General features: G+C 37.0%; 1 protein-coding gene across 1 annotated transcript in view; it reads left to right on the forward strand.

The window, feature by feature from the left end:
- Positions 1-23187, forward strand: part of CFAP47 (cilia and flagella associated protein 47) — a 489567-nt gene that overhangs the window by 257197 nt on the left and 209183 nt on the right. The window contains 3 exon segments of the mRNA XM_036839258.1: positions 1126-1212; positions 9294-9364; positions 10639-10782. Coding sequence (XP_036695153.1) covers positions 1126-1212; positions 9294-9364; positions 10639-10782 — 302 coding nt within the window.

Raw genomic sequence — 23187 nt, forward strand, 5'->3', positions numbered from 1 at the left:
TACATTTGCTTAACTGTAACTTTACAGTGATATAAGCAAATCTGCTAGTTTGATACATAGCTTGCATTGTTCATAGTTTACATTTTATTACAGTTAATTTTGTCTCTTTAAAACTTTTTATTATTTAATATTTATAAAATTCCTTACAACCCTTATATGATGGCACCAGAAATATCAAGTTAAAACAAAAGGACAAAAACTGATGTCAACATTCAAATGTTAGGATATATAAATGTGTTGCAGTTTAGTTCATATATGTGTGTTTGTGAATGTGTGTGTGTTTTAAGACTAAAACATTTGATTAATTTTATTACTGATCTGGTTTTCATTGTAAAGCTAGTATTGTGAGATATTAATAACTGTTACATAATAAAAAAGGTTTCCTTTAACAAATCAAGTTTGGGTAAATCTGTTCTTAACAATATTATACAGATTCTGTTCAACTCTGCAGGAGGGATTAGGCATTCCTGAAATGACTCTTCATGATATCTTTCACCTGCCGCTAGAGTGTCATTTCTCTACATTGTGGGGGGCTGAGAGGATAACATATTCATGTTTGTACTTTCCAGTACCTAGTCCCACACCTAACACATAATGGAGTCTCCAAAACTGTTTCTTGAAGGAATGAGCATTATTATATAGGAAGGACGGAATTTCTGTGTGATTCCAGATGATGGCATAATTATTAATGCACTGATTTAACTAGGTACCCAAATCTCATGTCCACTCCTGAAAGAAACGTTTCTCTTTTCTGGAAATAGGATTAGAAATTATTAAATGTGTATAGCTCTGACAGTGTATTAAGACCAGTGTGTAATTTCCTCTTTCTTTCTGGAATATAATTTGGGTGGTCATTTTTGCTCTAAATTTCCTTGTTATGAGAATTCAGTATTGACTTTCCATATAAAAATAGCATTTTTTACCTATTTCCATTCCAGATCTTTTCTTTCTAGCCTACGTTTTGAGTTGCAGAATGAGAGCACATGGACTTTTTGAATTGTAATTTATTCTGATTCTAATTATAGTTTATGAATGATGGAAAATAATTTAAAAGAAGAATGTTTTGTGGTCATCTGAAATTTGTTACAGTAGAATTCAAAATAATCCTTTTTTCATTTATTTTAGTGTAATTTTTGTGGAATCTTCAGCATTTATCTCTTTGCCATCCCAATTAACTGAAGTTGGAGAATTTGTTGACCACATGAACGATGGGTAAATGTCTATATATTTTATGCTCATAATTATCTGAGGCAAATTTCTGAGAAATTAGCATTCAAGTAAACTTGTTATATAATTACACAGTAGTTTTCATTTATTTGAAATATTTAATTTATATTATATATATAATTTATATTATTCACACTGTTATTCTCTTTATATATTTCTAGGTTTATGTGCATGAAAATTGAATACATATGCACTTTATTAAATGCACTGGATTCTCATTATTCATGGTAGTTATGTTCTATAAAGTTGCCATAAACACTCAGTGAATATTGCACCATTACTCCAAGGAGAAGTATATATAACCACATAGATTATAATTGTAAACCCTAAAAACCACCTATCCTGGTAGATTCCACTTTTTTTTACTTTACACAGAGAAAATGAAGTTCAGAAGTGTTAAATGACTTGCCTGAGGCAGTCCCACTAACAGGTACCAGAGAAGGGTTTTAAACCCTGTCCTCCTGATCTCAGAGCTAGAGCGGCTTGTGCTTCTTTTTTTTTTTTTTTTTTTTTTTTTAAATTTATTTATTATTTATTTGTTTTATTTTTGGCTGTGTTGGGTCTTCATTGCTGCACGCGGGCTTTTTCTTTAGTTGCGGAGAGCGGGGGCTACTCTTCATTGCCGTGCGCGGGCTTTCTTATTTTGGTGGCTTCTCTTGCTGCAGAGCACAGGCTCTAGCGCATGGGCTTCAGTAGTCATGGCTCTCAGGCTCTAGAGCACAGTCTCAGTAGTTGTAGCGCACGGGCTTAGTTGCCCCGCGGCATGTGGGATCTTCCTGGACCAGGGATTGAACCCGTGTCCCCTGCATTGTCATGTGGATTCTTAACCACTGCGCCGCCAGGGAAGTCCCTCGGCTTGCACTTCTGTACTTGTGTACTACCCCCTACCATCTCCATCCTCTGCTTATCTATGCTGGAAAACTGAAATAGAAAAGCCCAGTGTCACCTTATTCGACCTCAGCTGGGAACTTGTGTGACCAGCTACTGGAACTTTCCACCATTCTGCACATGCTTGCGAACAATTGTGAAAGTGCCATAAGTATTGATTTGTGGGTTACAAATCAGTTTTAGTGAGGAGGTGAATTTGCAAATACGGGATTGGTGGATAATGAGGATTGACTGTATTTAAGCTTATTTGACCCATGTTATGAAGTCTGTATTTAGTTTAGAAAGGAACTTTGACTTCTCAATAGAGAAGTAGAATTTTTTAAAGTTAGATTGCCTCATATGTCTCATCTGTTTTAAACTATAAAATAGCTATTTAAAGTGAAGGAGAATAAAACAATGTTATAAAGGTTGAAGAAAGTCAGGCAGAAACAAAATAATGCAGGTTTCTATTATAGAAGTGCACTTGACCGTTAACTGCTGTGTTGTTAGTTTATTTTATACCATTGTCTCTGTGTAATGCTTGACAGCATCAGTGTCATCCTTTTAGCTGCAAAAACATTCCAAGAGGCAAGGATTTGGCAGTGTTGATACATTGAGCTATAAGGCAACATTACAGATATCATAGGAATGGAATATTGTAGGCATTTATGTTAATTTCTTTGTAGTATGAAATGCTAGTATTGCCAAAAAAACTTCGGTAAACAGTTCTCCTGGATTTTTTTTTTTTTCCAGTCCCTTGCTTCTTGATCAAGAAGTTGCTTTGTGGTCACAGATTTTGCCTGAATGGCTTTGAAACAATTTCTTCACATTAATTGCAAATAATTTATAGTATCACATAATTAAACTAGAGTCAAATCTCAAAGAAATGCTGTAGGTATCTGTGAGCAGAAGTAACTCAAAGTGGGTCTGTTTAATGAAGAGCAAAAATATTGAGTCTACCTTCATAATTTGGAACACAATATGGAAATTCTGTACCCAGATTTTAATATGATTTTTCTTCATACAATGTTCTGAAGTGGTTTTAGTTAGACCCAAAGTTCCAGAATTATTGAAGCCATAGAATCTCAAACTACAGGTAAAGATATGTTTTTAAGTTATGCCTTTCAAATCAAAAACAAAATAGAGTCAACAAGTATGAAAGCATTTGTAATTTAATTTAGGAAAGGAAGGAAACTTTGGAAATACTCATGCAAAATAATTCCCAATTCAGCATGAAGTATCGCTTAAGAAGTGTGTCTACCACAGTCTCAAACTTTATTGGTAGTTATTTCTCATATAGTCTCTTCCATTTGTATTTATAATACTGTGCTGTCTTAGTTCTTCTCTCAAATCTTCCTGTGAGAAAAGAAACATAAAGGTACAGTGACATTGAGTGTTGGGTCAGGGAGAACATAGAGTAGTCAGGCTTCGGCAGATTAGCTCTCAAAGAAAAATTCAGAGCCGTTAATTTAAAGGATCGCAGATTTACTCCTGTGCACCTCTGTAAAGACTGTCTCCCAGATCAAAGGCAGGGGTGAGACAAAGGCGAAAGCCACACGGTTCCTCAAGGAAAAGGGCTGGTCCTTGGTATGTCATTTCAGCACTGACATGGATTGAATACTGAGCCGCAAATCCATATGTTGAGTTGTGATAGAATAGTCTCAAGTTCACCAAAAAGCTTGCTTTTCTGACAATTCTGAACAGATTTATTAGAAGCATTACCGTGGCTCCTTCTTCTAGGGTCCTGACTGCTTTCTGTGTAACACCTCCAGGCTCCGGTTCATGTAACAGGCAAGCCTTTATTCATTTTCTCAAGGATCAGCTGAAGTATCCAGAACTCCAGCAATCAAGTCCACTTTATAGGCAGCAGAAAGGATAAGAGTGTGCCCTATTTCTGGAAGGGAAGCTTCCTAGAAATACCACGTAGCACTTCTGCTTGTAGCCCATTGATCCAACCTTAATCAGATGACCAACCCTAGCTGGAAGGAAGACTGAGAAACTGCCCTTCTCCACATACACATCAAAAGAAAATGAGGGTTTTGTCAGGGAGGAGGGAAGGGCCAGTGGTTATTGGGATAGGCAACCAACAAGTTCCACCCTGAGGGGAACACAAAAGAGCGTTTTTCCTCCAAATAGCACAATGTTATCTAATATTTCATCAATCTGGCTTCATTAGCATAATGAGGCCTTTTGATCTTTAAATATAATCTTAATAAAACAATACTTAATAATGTGACACATCCTGTTTTTCTTAAAGCTCTCCTTAATGTTTGTCTTGAACAGATTTCCAGACACAAATAAAATTTAAGAACATGCATTTTCAATCATGACCAGAATGGAAGTCTGGTGCAGTACCTCTATGATTAACTTTCATGTGTAATACACCATATAATAAGTATTACATTATCTCAATAAAGCCCTGGTCTGGTCTCTAGGTTTAATCATCAAGGTAACATAAGAGAACAAGAAAATGTTTTTAAAAATCTCTATAAGCTAACTGGATTATTTTTAGAGCTTTTTTACAAATATCCTTGTTTTCCTCTTTTAGGCACATGGTAATATTGCACTTCCCCACTAATGTTGAAGTTATCCATGAACACATAACTTAATCGGCCAATGGCATGTGAGAACTGCTGACTATTTTTTCCAGGTGGTAGCTTTAAGACCCAGTGAGCAATTTTTCTTGTCCCCTTTCCCTGCCACAGTTATGAGAGAGGCACATTTAGAAATGGAGGCCTCCTTCACCAAGGATCACTACATGTGTGAGCAAGAAATAAACTATTGTGTTAATCCACTGAGATGTGGAGTTGTTACTGTAGCATGACCTAGCATATACTAACTGATACTCCTCTTCAGAGTCACTTCTGTTAATATCTCCCCACATGATAAATAACCTCTTCTCAAATGAGCCATAAAGTGCTGAAATTATCTTTCAGGTGGCATAAAAATGGATCTCCTATTTAAAAATGTAAAATGTCTCTGTAAACTGGTCTTCTTAAGCAACAGATACATATAAAACAACACACTTGAAACCACATGGATGAGGAAACTTTATGTTCATCACATATTTTACTTTATGGGAACATGATCCCTGAGCATAAGCAAGAACAGTTAAGAAGTTTTTATTCTAATTAAATCCCAAGGATTATCAGAAAGGATCAGGACAGGAGACTGATTTTAGCCACACTTTAAAATTGAGTAACGGATCAGCAGTGCTCAGAAATGGGCAATTTGTAAACAATTTCCTACAGTGATATGACTTGCAATTTTTTTCCAGCAATTTTGAATTATTTATCACTCAATAAATTTTTACTAAGTGGCACCTTAAGTACTGTTCTTAGTACTGGAGAAATATTGGGATAAATAAGTCGCAGATCTGGCCCTAAAGTTGCCAACCATGAAGCAGAGAAGAAGAAAAATCTACACAAATGGAAGCAATTGTACAGGGCAGAATGCATTCAGTAGTATGTGTTATACCAAAAAATAATATATATATATGTATATGCTCTGTGAGCTGATTGGCAAGGAATATCACTATGTAGATATTATTGAGATCTTCGTGAAAGATAAAACATTGAAGGAGAAAAATGAGGTCCTAGTAACCTATTTTTCCATGCATACACCATGTTCTCCTTTATCATATACAAATTGGGATCTGAAATATGAGTATGATCTTGATGGCCAGAATCTAAAGCAGGGACAGAACTTTCCTACAAATATCCTACAAATATAGAAATATCATAGGAAGAGGGAATTGCAGAAGCATTGGGGGGAGTGGGGGGCAGGCAGGCAAGGGGAGGTACAAGGCATACGCTTATAAATATGGACTATAGGGTCAGCATAGGAAAGTGTGAATTCAAGTTGAAGAGGTATTGAAGTGTTTATCATTCTGCTTTGTACTTATTTCTTGTAGAGCTACTTTGCATGGCAGACTGGATACTCTATGAACTGAGGGGTTTCATCATTCGTCATTGTTCCCAGTATAGCTTGGCCCAGAATAGCCACCCAAATGAAAGAAGGCCCTGGTAGAGATATGTTTCTGAGTCCTGATTCTTGTTTTAAAAAAAAAGCTGGGTTCTGGAGAGCCATGATTTTAAAATATTTCATTCTGCTACACTGAATAATTAGTAACAGTTAGAATTAGGCAAGTCTGTAAGGAAAGCAGAGTCTTATGAAGCCTATTCTACTTCACAGAATAGTGTTTTATAAATACATAAAATAAGATGCAAGGATTACAGAGTGTCTTAGTCTACTTGGGATGCCATAACAAGATACCATAGACTGGGTGGCTTAAACAACAGAAATTTATTTCTCACAGTTCTGGACACTGGAAAGTCCAAGGTGCCAGCAAGTTAGGTTTCATTCTGAGGCCTCTTCTTTTGACTTATGGGTGGTAGCCATCTCACTGTGTGCTCACATGACCTCTTCTTTGTGCACACATGGAGAGAGAGGTTGAGCTCACTGGTGTCTCTTTCTATAAGGATGCTAATTCTGTCTTATTAGCACCCCACCCTTATGACGTTATTTAACCTTGATTACCTAACAATATGCCTTCTCTCCAAATGCAGTCATTTTGGGAGTTAAGGCTTCAACATACGAATTTAAGGGTGACACAGTTCAGTCCATAGCATAGAAGAAAGTGATAGTCTAGTAGATTATCAAAATATTTAAAAATTGTAATATGTTAAAATATATACTTCTTCATTAACACAATACATAGTAAGATCTACTGGTAGAGATTAACTACCATACTTTAAAAGTAGCAATGAAATAAATGACAGCTCAAGATATGTGCAAGAACTGAAATGTGATGTATACATATTTGTGATTGTTTGGTGATCAAGTCATAGTACAGTTAACCACTACTACTGTGGTTTGGTTTAAATTGCTATTAAGAGTTAGTGGACATAAAGATGAATTTTTCCCCATTTAAATTCACAGATTCACTCTGTCCTTGTACCACAGGTTAGCACCCCTTGCTTTAGAGACTTCTCAACTGTTCAGGAGCCAGAGTGGTACAAAAAGCAGCAAACATTCCATTTTAACAGCCCTCCAGATGGCCATGGGGCCCTATTTTGACAAACTCATGGACACATGGAGGATGGAATGAATCTAAAAATTGATCCTCTTATATTCCTTCCTGTGATGCATAAAAACTAGACTTGAACCAGATCATTTGCTGTTTGGTTTGGATGCAGCCCTGAATGCTAACCCAGAAGTATGAAAGCTTATAATAAAGATCTTCCTTCCCTGTTGGAGAAGCTTGAGAAGGAAGCCATTCTTGGAGCTGATTTATTCATGCCCTGACTAGAACCAGTTCAATATCGTTTTGATTATTTTAGCTTGAAAAGAGCTGTATACCACTATTGCAGAGGAAAAAGTAATGCCATCCCTTCCCACCTCATAAGTAAGTTCTACTCTCTGACTTTGGCCTACTACTAAATTAGCAGAAAATATTCCATTGCTTGATCTACAGTGTTTTGTATAATTTTAGCCTTTTTTGATGCTATTCTTCCTTAAGACCAAGGCTTTGAAATGCTCCCTCTGCCTTAGCTTCAACAATAATCAATGAGCATTTAGGAAAATGGTAGCATGGATTGAGGTATGGGGATTAACAAAAGGGTAAATGAATTGTTTTCTTTTCTGTCTTTGGAACATGCAAGATACTGGTTTTGTAATCAAGTTGGGTTTGTCATCAAATTTCTAGGGTCAAGAACATTGATCAGGTAAAATAGAATTTTCCTGAGCCAGATTATTTTATTAAATTATATTCTGATGTCTCTGAATTAATCATGACAATCATTAGCTTTATGAGCAAGTCAATCAAATTCTTAGGTCTGTAAATTATTTTTATTTGTCTTTACCATAAATAGTACAGGTAACTCAATTTTTTTGGGTTTGAGACTTTGCTTTGAGGATAAGACAACTCTGATTTATTCAAAAAGGCACTTTCATTAGCTGTTCTCCAACAAAATAGGTAAAGAAAAGAAAAAGGAGACAAAGCCCAAATTGCTCTGCTTTTCTATTCACTATGAAAAAATAAAAATGACTGAAGGGCTAGTGATTGCAAGTATTGAACAAAATGAGGTTTGGAGATTATCTGAGCATTTTAATCAGGCATTCTACCCAGAGCTCCATTATCAAAGCGATGGCATCAGAGCGGTACATTGAGAAATAAGCATTCTTTGTTGTTCTTTCCACTCTTTGTATAGTCTCTCTTATAAATGCTAAAATATCCATCTACTATGTCTAGCATAGCCTTCAGGTATCTATCAAATGCTCAAATGACATAAAAGTATTAAATGTTCTTTTTAAAAAAAGGGGATTACTGAAACCGATAGTCAGAATGCCTGTGAGTAGAAGTAAAGCACAGAATAATGACAAGATGTGGTAAATAACCTTATTAAGAATGTGGTGTAAAGAAAAGACAGTGTTTGGAGAAAAGGAATGGATATGGTTGGAAGAACATTACTTAGAAATAGTATATTTTTACAGCATCAAATTCAGACAAATCAGCTGGCAAGGTGAGAAAATACGGGATTTTTATAATCTCAGAAAAAAATCAGGCAAACAATATCTTAGAGCCTAGGTACTAATTGACAGCAAAATAATCATGAATACCAAGAGGAGCAATTTGGAGAAAATTGATGGGTTCTGGAAGCCATGGAACCTTTCAAGGGAGGCCCTTGCTTCAGGCTGTGATTGGCTAATTTTCAGGAGTGCAACAAGAGATTAAACAGCTGCCCATGTCTCCTTCTACCTTTATGAGAAAGAAACAAATGTGGGGACAGTTAGCTTAGAGAAGACAGTTTTTCAAGAAATCAGGTTCTAGAACCATTTTTGGAGAGACTACCTATGTAGTCCTAAGTTGAGACACCCTCCTTTGGGGTCTGAGGATTTGGGTTTTTATTATTATTATCAACTGTTTACTTCTCTACAGTATTTGCAAGTAAAAAGGAATTGTTTTTACCAAATTTTTAGAAAAGCAATGGTGAAAATATAAATGATTTTTCTTATTTTTAAAATTTCTAAAACAATATAAATGTAAAAATGATCTTGGAAATACATCTGTGGTCTTTGCATATCGTACTGTAGGTAGCCATAATTTTTTAAGGATGTGTAAGATTGAATTAAGATAGAATATTGTTTTTGAGTCTTGTTTGTGCTGTTGATGTTGTCTTCCTGTTCCCTTATGACAGCGGTGCTGTGAGTAGCAGTGAACATGATGTTGCTGAGGGCTGTTCCCAGGCCCCAGATGCCTTAAAAACCTGTGAGTGCTGCAAATAAAAGCTTTTATTTGTTTGCATTTCTTATTTTTATATATAGAGCATAATATGAAATGAAATAGTCAATAAATCCGACTGTAGACAGAACGGTAAGCCCTGGGGATTGCTAGCCACGTGGGAGCCCGAGGTGTTGGTCCTCAGCCTTTTCTGCACCATGACCCTTTGGAAAACTCTGTCCACATCTTGCCTTTCACTGCTGGGTCTTAGTTTCCTCGCCTGTACAATGAATGTATTTCGATAAGGGACCTTTATGTTTCCTTTGGCTTATTCTGAACTGTTTAAACCTATTTAGGTGACAGGTCTCACCATGTTTAAAATGTTAAGCAGAAGACAGATTTACTTTGTTTTATGAAATAACTATAGATTTAGAAAATGTGGATGGAATGATGGATAGGAAAATGGATATGGGGATGTGCTGGTGATCTCTAGCTACAGAACAAACCACCCCAAATGTAGTGGTATTAAGTAACAAAAATGCCTTATATTATTATCTCTCACACTTCGGGGGTGACTGGCCTCAGCTAGGTGACTCTTGCTCAGGGTCTCTCAGGCAGTTGCAGTCAGATCGAGGGTGGGGCTGTTGTCTTGGACGCTTACATGTGGCCTCTCTATGTGGCCTTGGCTTCTTCACAGGATGGCAACTTGGTTCTAAAAGCAAGTGAACCAGGAAAGAGAGATGATTAGGAAGAAGTTGTATTACATTTTCTGATCTAGTGTCAGAAGTCATACTGCTTGATTTTGCTGCATTCTGGCATACTCTCCGTTAGGATCAGGTCACTAAAACTGGCCCACCGTATCTCCACATTCAACACAGTATTGAGGATTTTGTGGATATGTTTTAAAAACTAACAAAAAGATAAAACTATAAACAGTCCTTTATTTCCAGTTTAAGTTGTCTGTTACACCCTGTAATTTGAATCATTGCATAGTCCACAAAAAAGCTGAAGATTCTGGAATGATCTCTTTGCTATTTATTTTTATATGTATATCCAGGCTAATTTTAAACACTAGTGAAATTCCTTTTGTTTTTTAAGGAATCTTGAATAGAGGGTCATAATTACACATTTTTATTATGTCAAGCTTGGGCTGGGGTCCCCCATACTTTCATTAACAAATGCATCATCTAATTTTGTGTGCTAATGCTTTGAACATTTTTAAAATTCATCCCCAAACTCTAATCACTAATTGAAACAGCTGCTTTATTTGAACAGCACTTACGAAATGATATGTAAACAAGCACTACTTCATGTTTTGGCAGCAATTAAGTCCAATTTCATCAAAGAGTTCTTCTGCTCTACACATACTCTTCACCTGGGAGCGGAAGGGACTTCAAGCCTGGAGCTCTTCTTTCTCCCCTTTGGCATGCACACCCGCTACTGTGTCATCATCTTCAGCAACAAAATGTGAGAATGGAACTGTGGTGTGTGCTTTCATCAAGGGCTGGCACTTTAATGGAATAACCAATGCAGGCAACTTGAAGGCAGCTGAAGACTATAGGAATGTAGATAACAATGTCAGCCCTCTAGTTGCTAAACAAAGAGCTTATCCTCAAGAATAAGCAAAGAGTTACACTAGTTGTAAATTTTATTGGGTTGACCAAAAAGTTCCTTCGGTTTTAAAGTAAAAATAGAAGGCACATTTTTCATTTTCACCAAGAACTTTATTGAACAAGGTATTCACCGTTTTGTTCCACTACCTTCTGCCATTTTTCAGGCAACTTCATAATTCCATCTTCCCCAAACTTTTTATCTTTTTGAGCAAAGAACTGTTCCAGGTGCCTTTTACAGTCTTCCAGCGAACTGAAATTTTTTCCATTAAGAGAATTTTGTAAAGACCGAAATAAATGGAAATCCGAAGGTGCAATGTCTGGTGAATACGGCAGATGAATCAGAACTTCCCAGCCATGCTGTAACAGTTTTTGCCTGGTCATCAAAGAAACATGTAGTCTTGTTGGAAGACTATCCATTCTATAGACTTCCATTCTATCCTGATGGAAGATTATGCGTTTTCTGTTGACTAATTCTGGATGCTTTTCATCGAGTGCTGCTTTCAGTTGGTCTGACTGGGAGCAGTACTTGTTGGAATTAATTGTTTGGTTTTCCGGAAGAAGCTCATCATAGAGGACTCCCTTCCAATCCCACCATGTACACAACATCACCTTCTTTGGATGAAGACCGGCCTTTGGTGTGGTTGGTGGTGGTTCATTTCGCTTGTCCCATGATCTCTTCCATTCCACATTGTTGTACAGTATCCACTTTTCATCACCTGTCACAATTTGTTTTAAAAATGGAACATTTTCGTTACGTTTAAGTAGAGAATCGCATGCGGAAATATGGTCAAGAAAGTTTTTTTCACTTAACTTACATGGAACCCAAACATCAAAGCAATTAACATAACCAAGCTGGTGCAAATGATTTTCAACAATTGATTTGGATATTTTGAGTATTTCGGCTATCTCCCGTGTGGTGTAACGTTGATTGTTCTCAATTAATGTCTTGATTTGATCACCATCAACTTCAACTGCTCTACACAACCTTGGAGCATCGTCCAGCCAGTAATCTCCAGCACGAAACTTCGCAGACCACTTTTGACACGTTCAATCAGTCACAGCACCTTCTCCATACACTGCACAAATCTTTTTTTTGCGTTCCAGTTGCGTTTTTACCTTTCTTGAAATAATAAACTATAATACGCCAAAAATGTTGCTTTTTTTCTTCCATCTTCAATATCAAATTGGCTACACAAAAATTCACCAATTTTGATAAGTTATTTTTTAAATGCACGCTGATATGACAGCTGTCACAATACAATCTAACAGAATTGTTTCTAATGAAGTTAAAGACAACTAAGCACTACTAGAGACATCTTACGGAAAAAACCAAATGAACTTTTTGGCCTGCCCAATATAATGGTTGGATAAGGAAGTCCCGTGGGAGCAGAGTGGAGGCAAGCCTGACCTGCTGGGCCCTATCTGTATCAGTTATGTATGGCTGCGTAACAAGTTACTAAACATGGGGCTTAAAACAATCCGTATTTATTATGTCACATTTTTCACAGATCAGAGATCCAGACATGACCTAGATAGGTCCTCTGTTTTAGGTCTATCAAGTCTTCAATCAAGGGATTGGCCAGTGCTGGGTTCTCCTCAGAGGCTCAGTTGAGGAAGGAGCTGCTTCTAAGCTCTCTCAAGTTGTTGACAGAATTAATTTTCTGGCTCTGGGATCCATGCATCTTGCTTCTCTAAAGCCAGGGAAGGAGAGAGACAGAGAGAGGAGAGGAGGCAGGGGAGGAAGGAGAGAGAGAGAGAGACAAAGACAGAGAGAGAGAGAGAAAGAAAGAAGACAGGCTTAGAGGAAACGTTTTACGGCATTATTATTATTATTTTTGTTTGTTTGTTTCACACACACACACTGTATTTTATTTTTACAAGAGATAAATAGACTGACACCAAGCATTGTACATGGATGACCACAACAAAAGCAACAATGATTGCAATTACCAAACATGAAACAGACTCATACTATGTCATAATATTGACATTCAGTCCAGTAATCCTCCACTGTAACAGCTCCTTTACTTTGCAGTGAAAATTGATTTGTATATTCTTTGCCTCTGAGTCCTTGTGGGATTTTTTTTTTTTTTTAATTCAGACAGAAAGTCACAAAAATTATACTCATCCTCATCAGTTCACTCAGTCCCATGTAATTAATTTTTTTTTTCATCTTGATCTTTTGTTAGCACTTTTATGAGTTCATCAGTTTTTCATTAGAGTTCTGAAAATGCTTATTCATTCAGTTCAGCAGTACAGTCAGTTACCAGAAACCTGTACTTGTCAGAGTCTTTTCCATGAATTTCTTGAAGATGAAACCCTTTTATAGGAACACATTTGCAAAATCATCAGAGTACACCCAGAACTGTCCATAAATGACAAAAGACTTAAAAATGACCACGGTTAAAGATTTGATGAAAGTTCATAATAATGCAGTTGACAAGAAAATTAGTTATTTCTGAGATATACATTTTAAAGTAATAACTAGGATTATTACTTATAACATTATACCAGAACATATAAGATTTTTAGAAATTTCATGTAATGTCTGAAACATTTATATTAACATATTTCCATACATATTTCCATACCAATACAAATATAAGATTTTTAGAAATTTCATGTAATGTCTGAAACATTTATATTAACATATTTCCATACAAATAACCCAATGAAAGTTTAGTATTAGTTGTTTTGTTTGTTTTTTTTATACTGCAGGTTCTTATTAGGCATCAATTTTATACACATCAGTGTATACATGTCAATCCCAATCGCCCAATTCAGCACACCACCATCCCCACCTCACCGCAGTTTTCCCCCCTTGGTGTCCATATGTCCATTCTCTACATCTGTGTCTCAACTTCTGCCCTGCAAACTGGCTCATCTGTACCATTTTTCTAGGTTCCACATACATGCATTAATATACGATATTTGTTTTTCTCTTTCTGACTTACTTCACTCTGTATGACAGTCTCTAGATCCATCCACGTCTCAACAAATGACTCAATTTCGTTCCTTTTTATGGCTGAGTAATATTCCATTGTATATATGTACCACATCTTCTTTATCCATTCGTCTCTTGATGGGCATTTAGGTTGCTTCCATGACCTGGCTATTGTAAATAGTGCTGCAATGAACATTCGGGTGCATGTGTCTTTTTTTTTTTTAAACATTTTTTCAGAGATAATTTTTTTTTTTTTTAATTTATTTATTTATTTATTTATTTTTGGCTGTGTTGGGTCTTCGTTTCTGTGCGAGGGCTTTCTCTAGTTGCAGCGAGCGGGGGCCACTCTTCATCGCGGTGCGCGGGCCTCTCACTGTCACGGCCTCTCTTGTTGCGGAGCACAGGCTCCAGACGCACAGGCTCAGTAGTTGTGGCTCACGGGCCTAGTTGCTCCGCGGCATGTGGGATCTTCCCAGACCAGGGCTCGAACCCGTGTCCCCTGCATTGGCAGGCAGACTCTCAACCACTGCGCCACCAGGGAAGCCCCGCATGTGTCTTTTTGAATTACGGTTTTCTCTGGGTATATGCCCAGTAGTGGGATTGCTGGGTCATATGGTAATTCTATTTTTAGTTTTTTAAGGAACCTCCATATTGTTCTCCATAGTGGCTGTATCAATTTACATTCCCACCAACAGTGCAAGAGGTTTCCCTTTTCTCCACACCCTCTCCAGCATTTGTTGTTTGTAGATTTTCTGATGATGCCCATTCTAACAGGAGTGAGGTGATACCTCATTGTAGTTTTGATTTGCATTTCTCTAATAATTAGTGATGTTGAGCATCTTTTCATGTGCTTCGTGGCCGTCTGTATGTCTTCTTTGGAGAAATGTCTATTTAGGTCTTCTGCCCATTTTTGGATTGGGGTGTTTGTTTCTTTGATATTGAGCTGAATGAGCTGTTTATATATTTTGGAGATTAATCCTTTGTCCGTTGATTCATTTGCAAATATTTTCTCCCATTCTGAGGGTTGTCTTTTCGTCTTGTTTATGGTTTCCTTTGCTGTGCAAAAGCTTTGAAGTTTCATTAGGTCCCATTGCCTTCCAGAAAGACACTGCCATGTGTTGATTTGAGGAAGGAATTTATAACCCCCAGGAGATAGTCCCAAATGTATAAGTTATGTATCAATTATGTACTATATTGAATGCATATTCAATGAAATAATGGTAACTGGAAAGAGGTATTATATTGACCTGTTTTCTGTAGGATTATTTACACCTGAAAAATAGTATAGCTTCTTAAACATGTAAAAAATAGTTTAATTTTACACTGAAAATGACCATTTAGGAAGAAAAAATGCTATTTTATAGTAATGCTAAATCTTGTTCTTCATTTCTTTTAAAAAAGTTTAGGGTTTAACTGAATTCATCTATATCAAAATTTGTGAAAAATAATAACTATAGTGTGACCAATAGTTAAAATGTTTCACAATCCCTTTTTTTAATATCAATTTATTATATAGCCCTAGAAAAATGCTAGGGTTAATTCTCAATAGCATGGTAAGGAGTTTGATTTTATTCTTCAAATTTTTTTTTTTTCTTGCCCACGCCTCACGGCTTGCGGGATCTTAGTTCCCCAACCAGAGATTGAACCCAGGCCCTCAGCAGTGAAAGCACCAAGTCCTAACTACTGGACCTCCAGGGAACTCCCATTATTCTTTTAATTAGACTATTTGAATATTAATATTTACTTCCATAAATTTTATCTAAATTAATCAAAATATAATTACATTTAACGTGGTATCTCAGTTTATTAAAAGTCTTTTGATTACATATATTTTGTTCTTATCAGAAAAAATATTAAGAAAAACAATGATCATGAAATTATATTGCTATCAATTGAGAAATAATGCCCCTAATCTAAAGTATTGCATTGAATTACAATTACTTAAGTGGGGAAACACATCTATTAATTTACACGTTCAATTTTATTGCTAATTATATTGAAAAATGCAATTACACGCTTAAATAGATAATCAAACATCCAAGTCCACCTAGTTAGCTCCTTTTCTTATTGAATGTGTGATAACTGCCTTGCCATTAAGAACCACCTGTTGAAAACTGTAAAGTAATTAGGCCCCAATTTGATAGCTGTCCATGTGTGAAACAGAAACGTTTCTACTAAAACTGCTATCAAGGGTCAGCCATTTGTTTCATTTTGGCTGTTCCTTTTGAACTTTCAAATAAAACGAAATGACTTATGTAATAGCTGTTTGAAAGTAGAAACAGTTTTACAGAACTTCCATCAGTGTTCATAGAAATTCCTCAATTAGGGGAAAATCTACAGAAGCCCTAAAAATTCATGCTCTTAAATGTAGAAATCCAAAGAGATTTCTGCTCATGCGTAGACAGGGGCAGATTAAATGGAGGAACCTGGAGCAGAATCATGACCCAGTCCCTGAGGAAATGCACTTTCTGAGAGAAGGGGTTGACAGACCCCCACACAGAGCACACAAACACTGCACAGCACAAAGCCATGTACTGACACAACCCTGGGACTCTGTCTTCACAGTGGTGCCCATGTGAACATGCGCTCTGTATGGTCCTAGGTTCCAAAGTCAGAAACCACCCAGCATTGCTGGGATCATCCTTATGAGAGAGGCAGGGGCATCAGGCAGGGATCCTTGACATGGGGCCTGGGTTAAGAGTGGACTCCATCTGTAGCTACTTACTGTGGCCTGACCAGCCCTTTTCCACCAACACATGAGCCTTTTTATTGAACCACACCAGACTCCTTCTCCCCCCCAGTAGTTTTATCTTCTAGTCCTGCATTGTCTTTTTTCTGTCTACAGAATTTGGTCAAAACAAATAGAAACCAAAGTCCATATCTTGCTGACTTGAGGAAGTGGGAGTCAGAATCCCTGAGCAACTTATGCAATGCAGATTGGTCCTGTTGCACACCAAAGAGAGCTCCAGCCTTGCCAGGTCAAATCAAGAGTTGAGAGGGCAAGGGTGCCCACTGCCTGGTAGAAGACCCCGCAAGGTCTTCTTGTTGATTTATGGTTTACAACAATTTAGTCTAAGGCCGTGCCATACCAGTTGTTAAATATATTGTATGTCACTCTGTCCATCTCCCTTAGATTTGCGTAAATAAGTGGAACCCCTCGCGTGACTTTTTGCACCGTCACTTGTCTCATTCTCCCTCAGTCTCTCTGTCTCTGCTGATGCAGAGATTAAGCTGGCAGTCTCTGTTATGTATATTTGTAACTATTCTGCAATCAGTGTGCAAGTTTTTCAATCATAATTTAAGGTGCAGACTTAAATAATACTGATTTTTGCATAATTTTACAGACTGTCAAGGTAAAAACCTTAAATTATATTATGCTAAAATCTTTGTATAATTTAACATTTAGGCAAACTAACTTCAGTTTTATGAAAGTTATTTTTATAGCTGGAGGGACCGAGTATTATTTGCGGGTGGTTTCTTTTATTTTCCATGATTTTTAACAGCAAACCACATTTCATTCGCCCTTTGATTTTTCTTTCGATTTGTTACAACTGCATTTTTTTTTCTATTGGTAACTACACTCCTTCCCACAGAACATACCCCTGATTTGTTCCCTGGGAAACATAGAGAAGATGAAATCCCGTCTGGCTCATAAACACTTTGAAACATTTATTAACCACAGGATGCCTGCTGGCAATATGGGGGCAGGTTAGGTGAACTTTGAAGTTTTCACCAATGTGGTAAATGTTCTCAAAGATATGCATAGCTTGAGCCCCTCCACACTGCAAGGCCTTCTCCTGCTTCACCTACCTTCCTTGCCTCTGTTACTGTGAAACCACCAGCATACAATAAGCACTGCAGCCTTTTTCAAGAAAAATATGAGAAGAAAATCTGAAAATGAGAATTTTGTACCCAATGGTAGTTATTTATTTTCGGGGGTCTCCTCTGGGCTCCTTATCAATGATACAACCAATTAGTCTGTAAAGATTCCGCATACCTCTGGGGTACCAGTACGGTAGCTCCAGGGGACTGCACTTCAAATGACATGTAAAATATGAGGAAACAGTAATTCCTATTTTCCCAAAGCCATGTTAACTTTATGGACCCTCTCATCCTTTTGTTTTTATTGAGATATAATTGACAGATAACATTGTGTAATTTTGAGGTGTACACCATGTTGGTTTGATACATTTCTATATGGCAATATGATTACCACAGTCACGTTAGCTAATGCCTTTATCACATCACACAATTATTGTTTCTTTTTTGTGTTGAGAACAATTAAGATCTAGGGTCTTAGCAACTTTGAAGTTTATAAAATACTATTTTTGACTATAATTACTGTGCTATGCATTAGATCTCCCGAACTTATTTATCTGATAGTTGCAAGTTTGGAACCCTCTCCTTCTTGAAGGAAACTGTAGAATATGGAGTATGGCTTCTTGTAAGTTTTAAAATTTGACACCCTCAAGCTATATTCTCAGTAATTTCGTTTTATCATTCAGTTCACTCCTCCCAACACAGTTTAATTCACCAACTGTATAAAGCCAAATTTCTAGGTATGGAGAGAGTGAACACACAGAAAAGGCAGGAACACTGAACTCAAGAGGGACTTACATTCCAGTGGAGAAAACAAACCTGCACAAGGCTGGCCCAGCTCACACAGAAACTTTGTGTTAATTTGAAGTAGGTGCTCCCTCCAGGTTTACAAAAAATGCTTGCTGAACTTATGGCACATTCATAAGAATTAGAAAAATACATTCCTTCCTTCGATGGATGCAACCTTATGCTGGGACGACCTTGCCCTCAACAAAATGCCCCTTGAAAGACATACTCTTTTCTTGTGTGCGTGGTGTCCTGGAACATGTCCACTCATTTCTATAACATAGATTGTGACCATTTCTAGAATAGAGGGAAGAATGCATAACAGAGGCAGGGATAATTGATTAATAGAGGTGTTTGGTTAAGACGGATGAGTAGAAATTTGCCAATAAGCAGAGTTTGGGGAGAGAAGTGTGCTTAGGAGAAGATTCTAAGAACGTTAGGTAAAAGAACTAAGCGTGACATTTCACGAATACTTGAATTGCCAATTCTGAGAATGGAATGTTGGAAATGACAGAAAATGGGTTGGATGGGTAAGTCAGACTGATAATGAGGAGGGCAGTGAATTTTAAGTTGAATAACTTAATTTATTATTATTGAAAGCGGGAACCCAGTAGAAGGTATTGAGCATAGGCGTGATCTGATTTCATTTTGTTTTAGAAAACATCTCTGGAGCCAAAACAGAGAGTAGATTAAGAGTTGGAGACAGAAACTGGAGACTGAGAGACTGGCTAGGAGACTCTTGCAGTCTATTACACTACTCCACACACCTCCATTTTCTACTGCCCTACTAGCCGTCAAATAGAAGGATGTGAGAAGCAGTGGGGAAAGAAGAGGTGATGATGTCGGATTTGGGGGAAAGAAGGGGACAAGAGAGAACTGTGAAGAATATTGTTATAAAGATCAGTCTTAATGGCAGTTTCAGTGATGTTCACACTTGAAGGGAAAGCAAATTTTCATTTATCAATACTTGCAGAGCAAATTGGTGGCAAAAAATTTGAATAGAGACTTCTGAAAAATATGGTGATAAAGGCAAAGAGAGATTGTTAATCTCATTGCCACAGTAGCTTCTAGAGTCTAGGCCCAGCTTCCTGTTTATTTCAGAGATGTTTTCCTACAACATACCATGTGTTTTTATTAAACAATCAGTTCGTATTTTATGCCATTTAAATATATGTTGCCTTCTCAAAATGTCTGTGGAATAATCTCTCAGGCATGCAATTAACAATGTGTTAAAACTGTGTTAAAAAAGTTGAAATTTTTAGTGCAGGCATATAAATCTTTTCATATGCCTTCTTCTCACCCTCACTGAATCTCCTAGCTCAATCATTCTATGAAAAGTAGTATTTTAAAAGAACAGCAATTATTCTTACTGATCAGTTTCATTTTATAATTATTACAAAGTCAAGTAAATAGTCACATACAGTGATTAATGATCTCTCTCTAGTGTATGAAATTTAACATTTTAGAATTTTAGCTTAGGTCTCACTTGCCTGTTTAGTCATCAAAGTAATATAATATTGTTCAGCCAATTCAAATACACAAATTATAAAACCTAGCAAGATCTAGTTCCAATATAAGAGAATAAGGAAAATTTAAGACCTATGAAACAACATGGGGACTTGATTTTCTGTCTAGAAATGCTTTTTTTTTTTTTTTTTTTTTTTTTTAAGATTGAGGCTATTTGTATCTGGAGGGCATCCATAACTTGGCCAAGGTTACCCAGCTAATTAGTGGCAGAGCTGGGATTAAAACTTTCCTGCCAATTTAGTGTTTGTGTTCTTCCTTTCTGGGTCATTAACAGCTGGTCTTCTTGTAAAGTTGCATGAACTGTATTGTTTGAGGACTGCATTTAACTAGATACATAGGAAGAACAAAATATCTTTTGTGAGAGTTTCTTACAGTTGACAGTGGGCATTGGTATCTTTCTGGAAAATATAAATTCAAGTAAACATGCCGACTGGAAAATATAAAATTAAGAGCAGAAAGGAAATTTAATAGGTGACTATTAGTATAGCTCACATTGACAAGTACCTATTATGCATCAGATAATAGGTACTGACGCATACTGTCAGTATCCTTGTCACTGCCTCTACACTTGAAATGAAAAGTGCATCTCCACTTTAAAAGAGTTCTTTATTGCATTTGTATTCTTCCCTGGTCTGATTTTATTTCATGAAAAGTGGAGGGAAATAATTAAATGATACTACAAATGATTTCCCTAAATAATTTGCTGGAACAGGCATTATTTTCAATTAAATTGTTTCTTTTTAATAAAAAAGAACTTTGAAAGTGAACAAGTTAGACAAAATACTTTTTTGAGAAACGATAACATATTGTCTGTTTAAGATGTAGAGTTGAATTGAATGGAGTCTTAGTAACTGATATTTCAAGTGGCTAATCAATGGCCAGGAAGCTGTTTATAATTTACATTTTAGAAAAATATTCTGGAAAATAACAGTTTACTCCTTTTGTATTAAATCCTGTGAGTTGGTATTCATTTTCATGGCGTAGACAAGCTATATAGATCTGGTTTCATTCAGGTACACATTAAAAAAATGCAATTATTATAACTCTATACTCACCAAGTCTAATTTCTTATGAAGACTATGTCGACACAAATCATCAATTAACAATCTATAGTAGGAATAGAAAAGAGTTTATTTATTTATTTATTTATTTATTTATTTTTATTTATTTATTTATGGTTGTGCTGGGTCTTCATTTCTGTGTGAGGGCTTTCTCCAGTTGCGGCAAGCGGGGGCCACTCTTCATCGCGGTGCGCGGGCCTCTCACTGTCGCGGCCTCTCTTGTCGCGGAGCACAGACTACAGACGCGCAGGCTCAGTACTTGTGGCTCACGGGCCTAGTTGCTCCGTGGCATGTGGGATCCTCCCAGACCAGGGCTCGAACCCGTGTCCCCTGCATTGGCAGGCAGACTCTCAACCACTGCGCCACCAGGGAAGCCCCAGAAAAGAGTTTTATTTGAGCTAAACTGAGGACTGTAGCCTGGGACACAGATTCAAGAGGCACTTGAATTGTGTTCTCCCAGACTACAAAATGTGGGAGGCTAATACAGGCAAAAATCAAAAAGTTACATAAGCTGTTTGTCAAGAATTAGGATTGGAGCTGGCAAGAAGTAAGGATCTTGTTAAGCAAGGATTGGTTTGGAGTCTGAAGTGTTTTCACAGTTACAAGAGGAGACCTTGAGACCATAATGTTGCAGCTGGCAGCTGCTAGCAGGTATTGTTTTGAGAATGGCTTGTGGTGTCCTTAAGTTTGAAACAGTTCAGAAAGGTCGAGTTCTCAGTGATGCAGCAATGTGTCTGAAACTACATCCGCAATAGCCACCCGCATCCATTTTTTTTTTTTTAATTTATTTATTATTTATTTTTGGCTGTGTTCGGTCTTCGTTTCTGTGCGAGGGCTTTCTCTAGTTGCGGCATGCGGGGGCCACTCTTCATCGCGATGCGCGGGCCTCTCACTGTCGCGGCCTCTCTTGTTGCGGAGCACAGGCTCCAGACGCGCAGGCTCAGTAGTTGTGGCTCACGGGCCTAGTTGCTCCGCGGCATGTGGGATCTTCCCAGACCAGGGCTCGAACCCGTGTCCCCTGCATTGGCAGGCAGATTCTCAACCACTGCGCCACCAGGGAAGCCCCTCCGCATCCATTTTGAATGCCTGAACCACAATTACTCCAATGATTTTTATTCTTTTCTTTAATGGTTAAGGCAGATGTAAAATTCTTGTTTCACGGGCCATAAGACAGGCTATTCTAGTTAGCATAAAGTTTGAGCCAAATCATATATAAGCCAGAATGATTTCCCCATACCTCAACATGTGAAAATTTCTTCTATCAACTACACTTTGGGTAAAACAACTGATTTTTAGATAAAAATAAACATGAGAAAAAAATTAAAAGTAAAATATTAACATATTGTTTTCTCCAGTCTCTGGTGAACTGATACATTTGCACTCCAATTATCATTGAAAAAAAATTTTTTGGCCGCACTGTGCAGCTTGCGGGATCTGAAAATTTTATAGCGTTAGTATCGATCACTGGGTTGTATGTAGTAAAACACACACATACACAGTAAACACATTTCAGATTGCTAGCTTGCATTTATGTTTGAAAAGTACATGGCTGCTTAGTAAAAATTACTATATGAAAATTATATATAATATACTATTTATTACCAGGAGTGCACAGATTTAAATGCTAAGCAATTTAAAACATTCAAAGTTTTCCATATTCCATTTTTCAGCAGGAACTAAAGATAATTGTGGATTGTAATTAATAAAATTGTATTGAACATTATCATGAAAGTACAAGACAAAACTAATTTTATTATAAACAAATCTCATTTGGGGAGGGATAATGAAGCTGTAAATAAATTGTCCTCACAATCAGAAATTGTTCATTCTTATATTGTTTCCAGATTTTTACTTCACTTGTTATCAAAGATATTTACAATATTTTGGTATATTTTTATTATGTAATCAGTTTACTTTTATATCATTTATGTGTGTATTGCTTGTTCAAAGATATCTTTGGAATAGTCTCTCAAACATACAGTTGAGATTATTTTAAGACTGTGGAACAGTTCAAACTAGTTACAATCCCAGCTTCGAAGTTAGGTTTCCTTTTGCTTGCCTGGTAGTTAGTTGCATGCCTGTCACAAGCCCATTCTGGTACAAGATTATCCGTTGTGTGGC

The sequence above is a fragment of the Balaenoptera musculus genome, chromosome X (assembly GCF_009873245.2).
Source record: "Balaenoptera musculus isolate JJ_BM4_2016_0621 chromosome X, mBalMus1.pri.v3, whole genome shotgun sequence".
Taxonomy (NCBI): domain Eukaryota; kingdom Metazoa; phylum Chordata; class Mammalia; order Artiodactyla; family Balaenopteridae; genus Balaenoptera; species Balaenoptera musculus.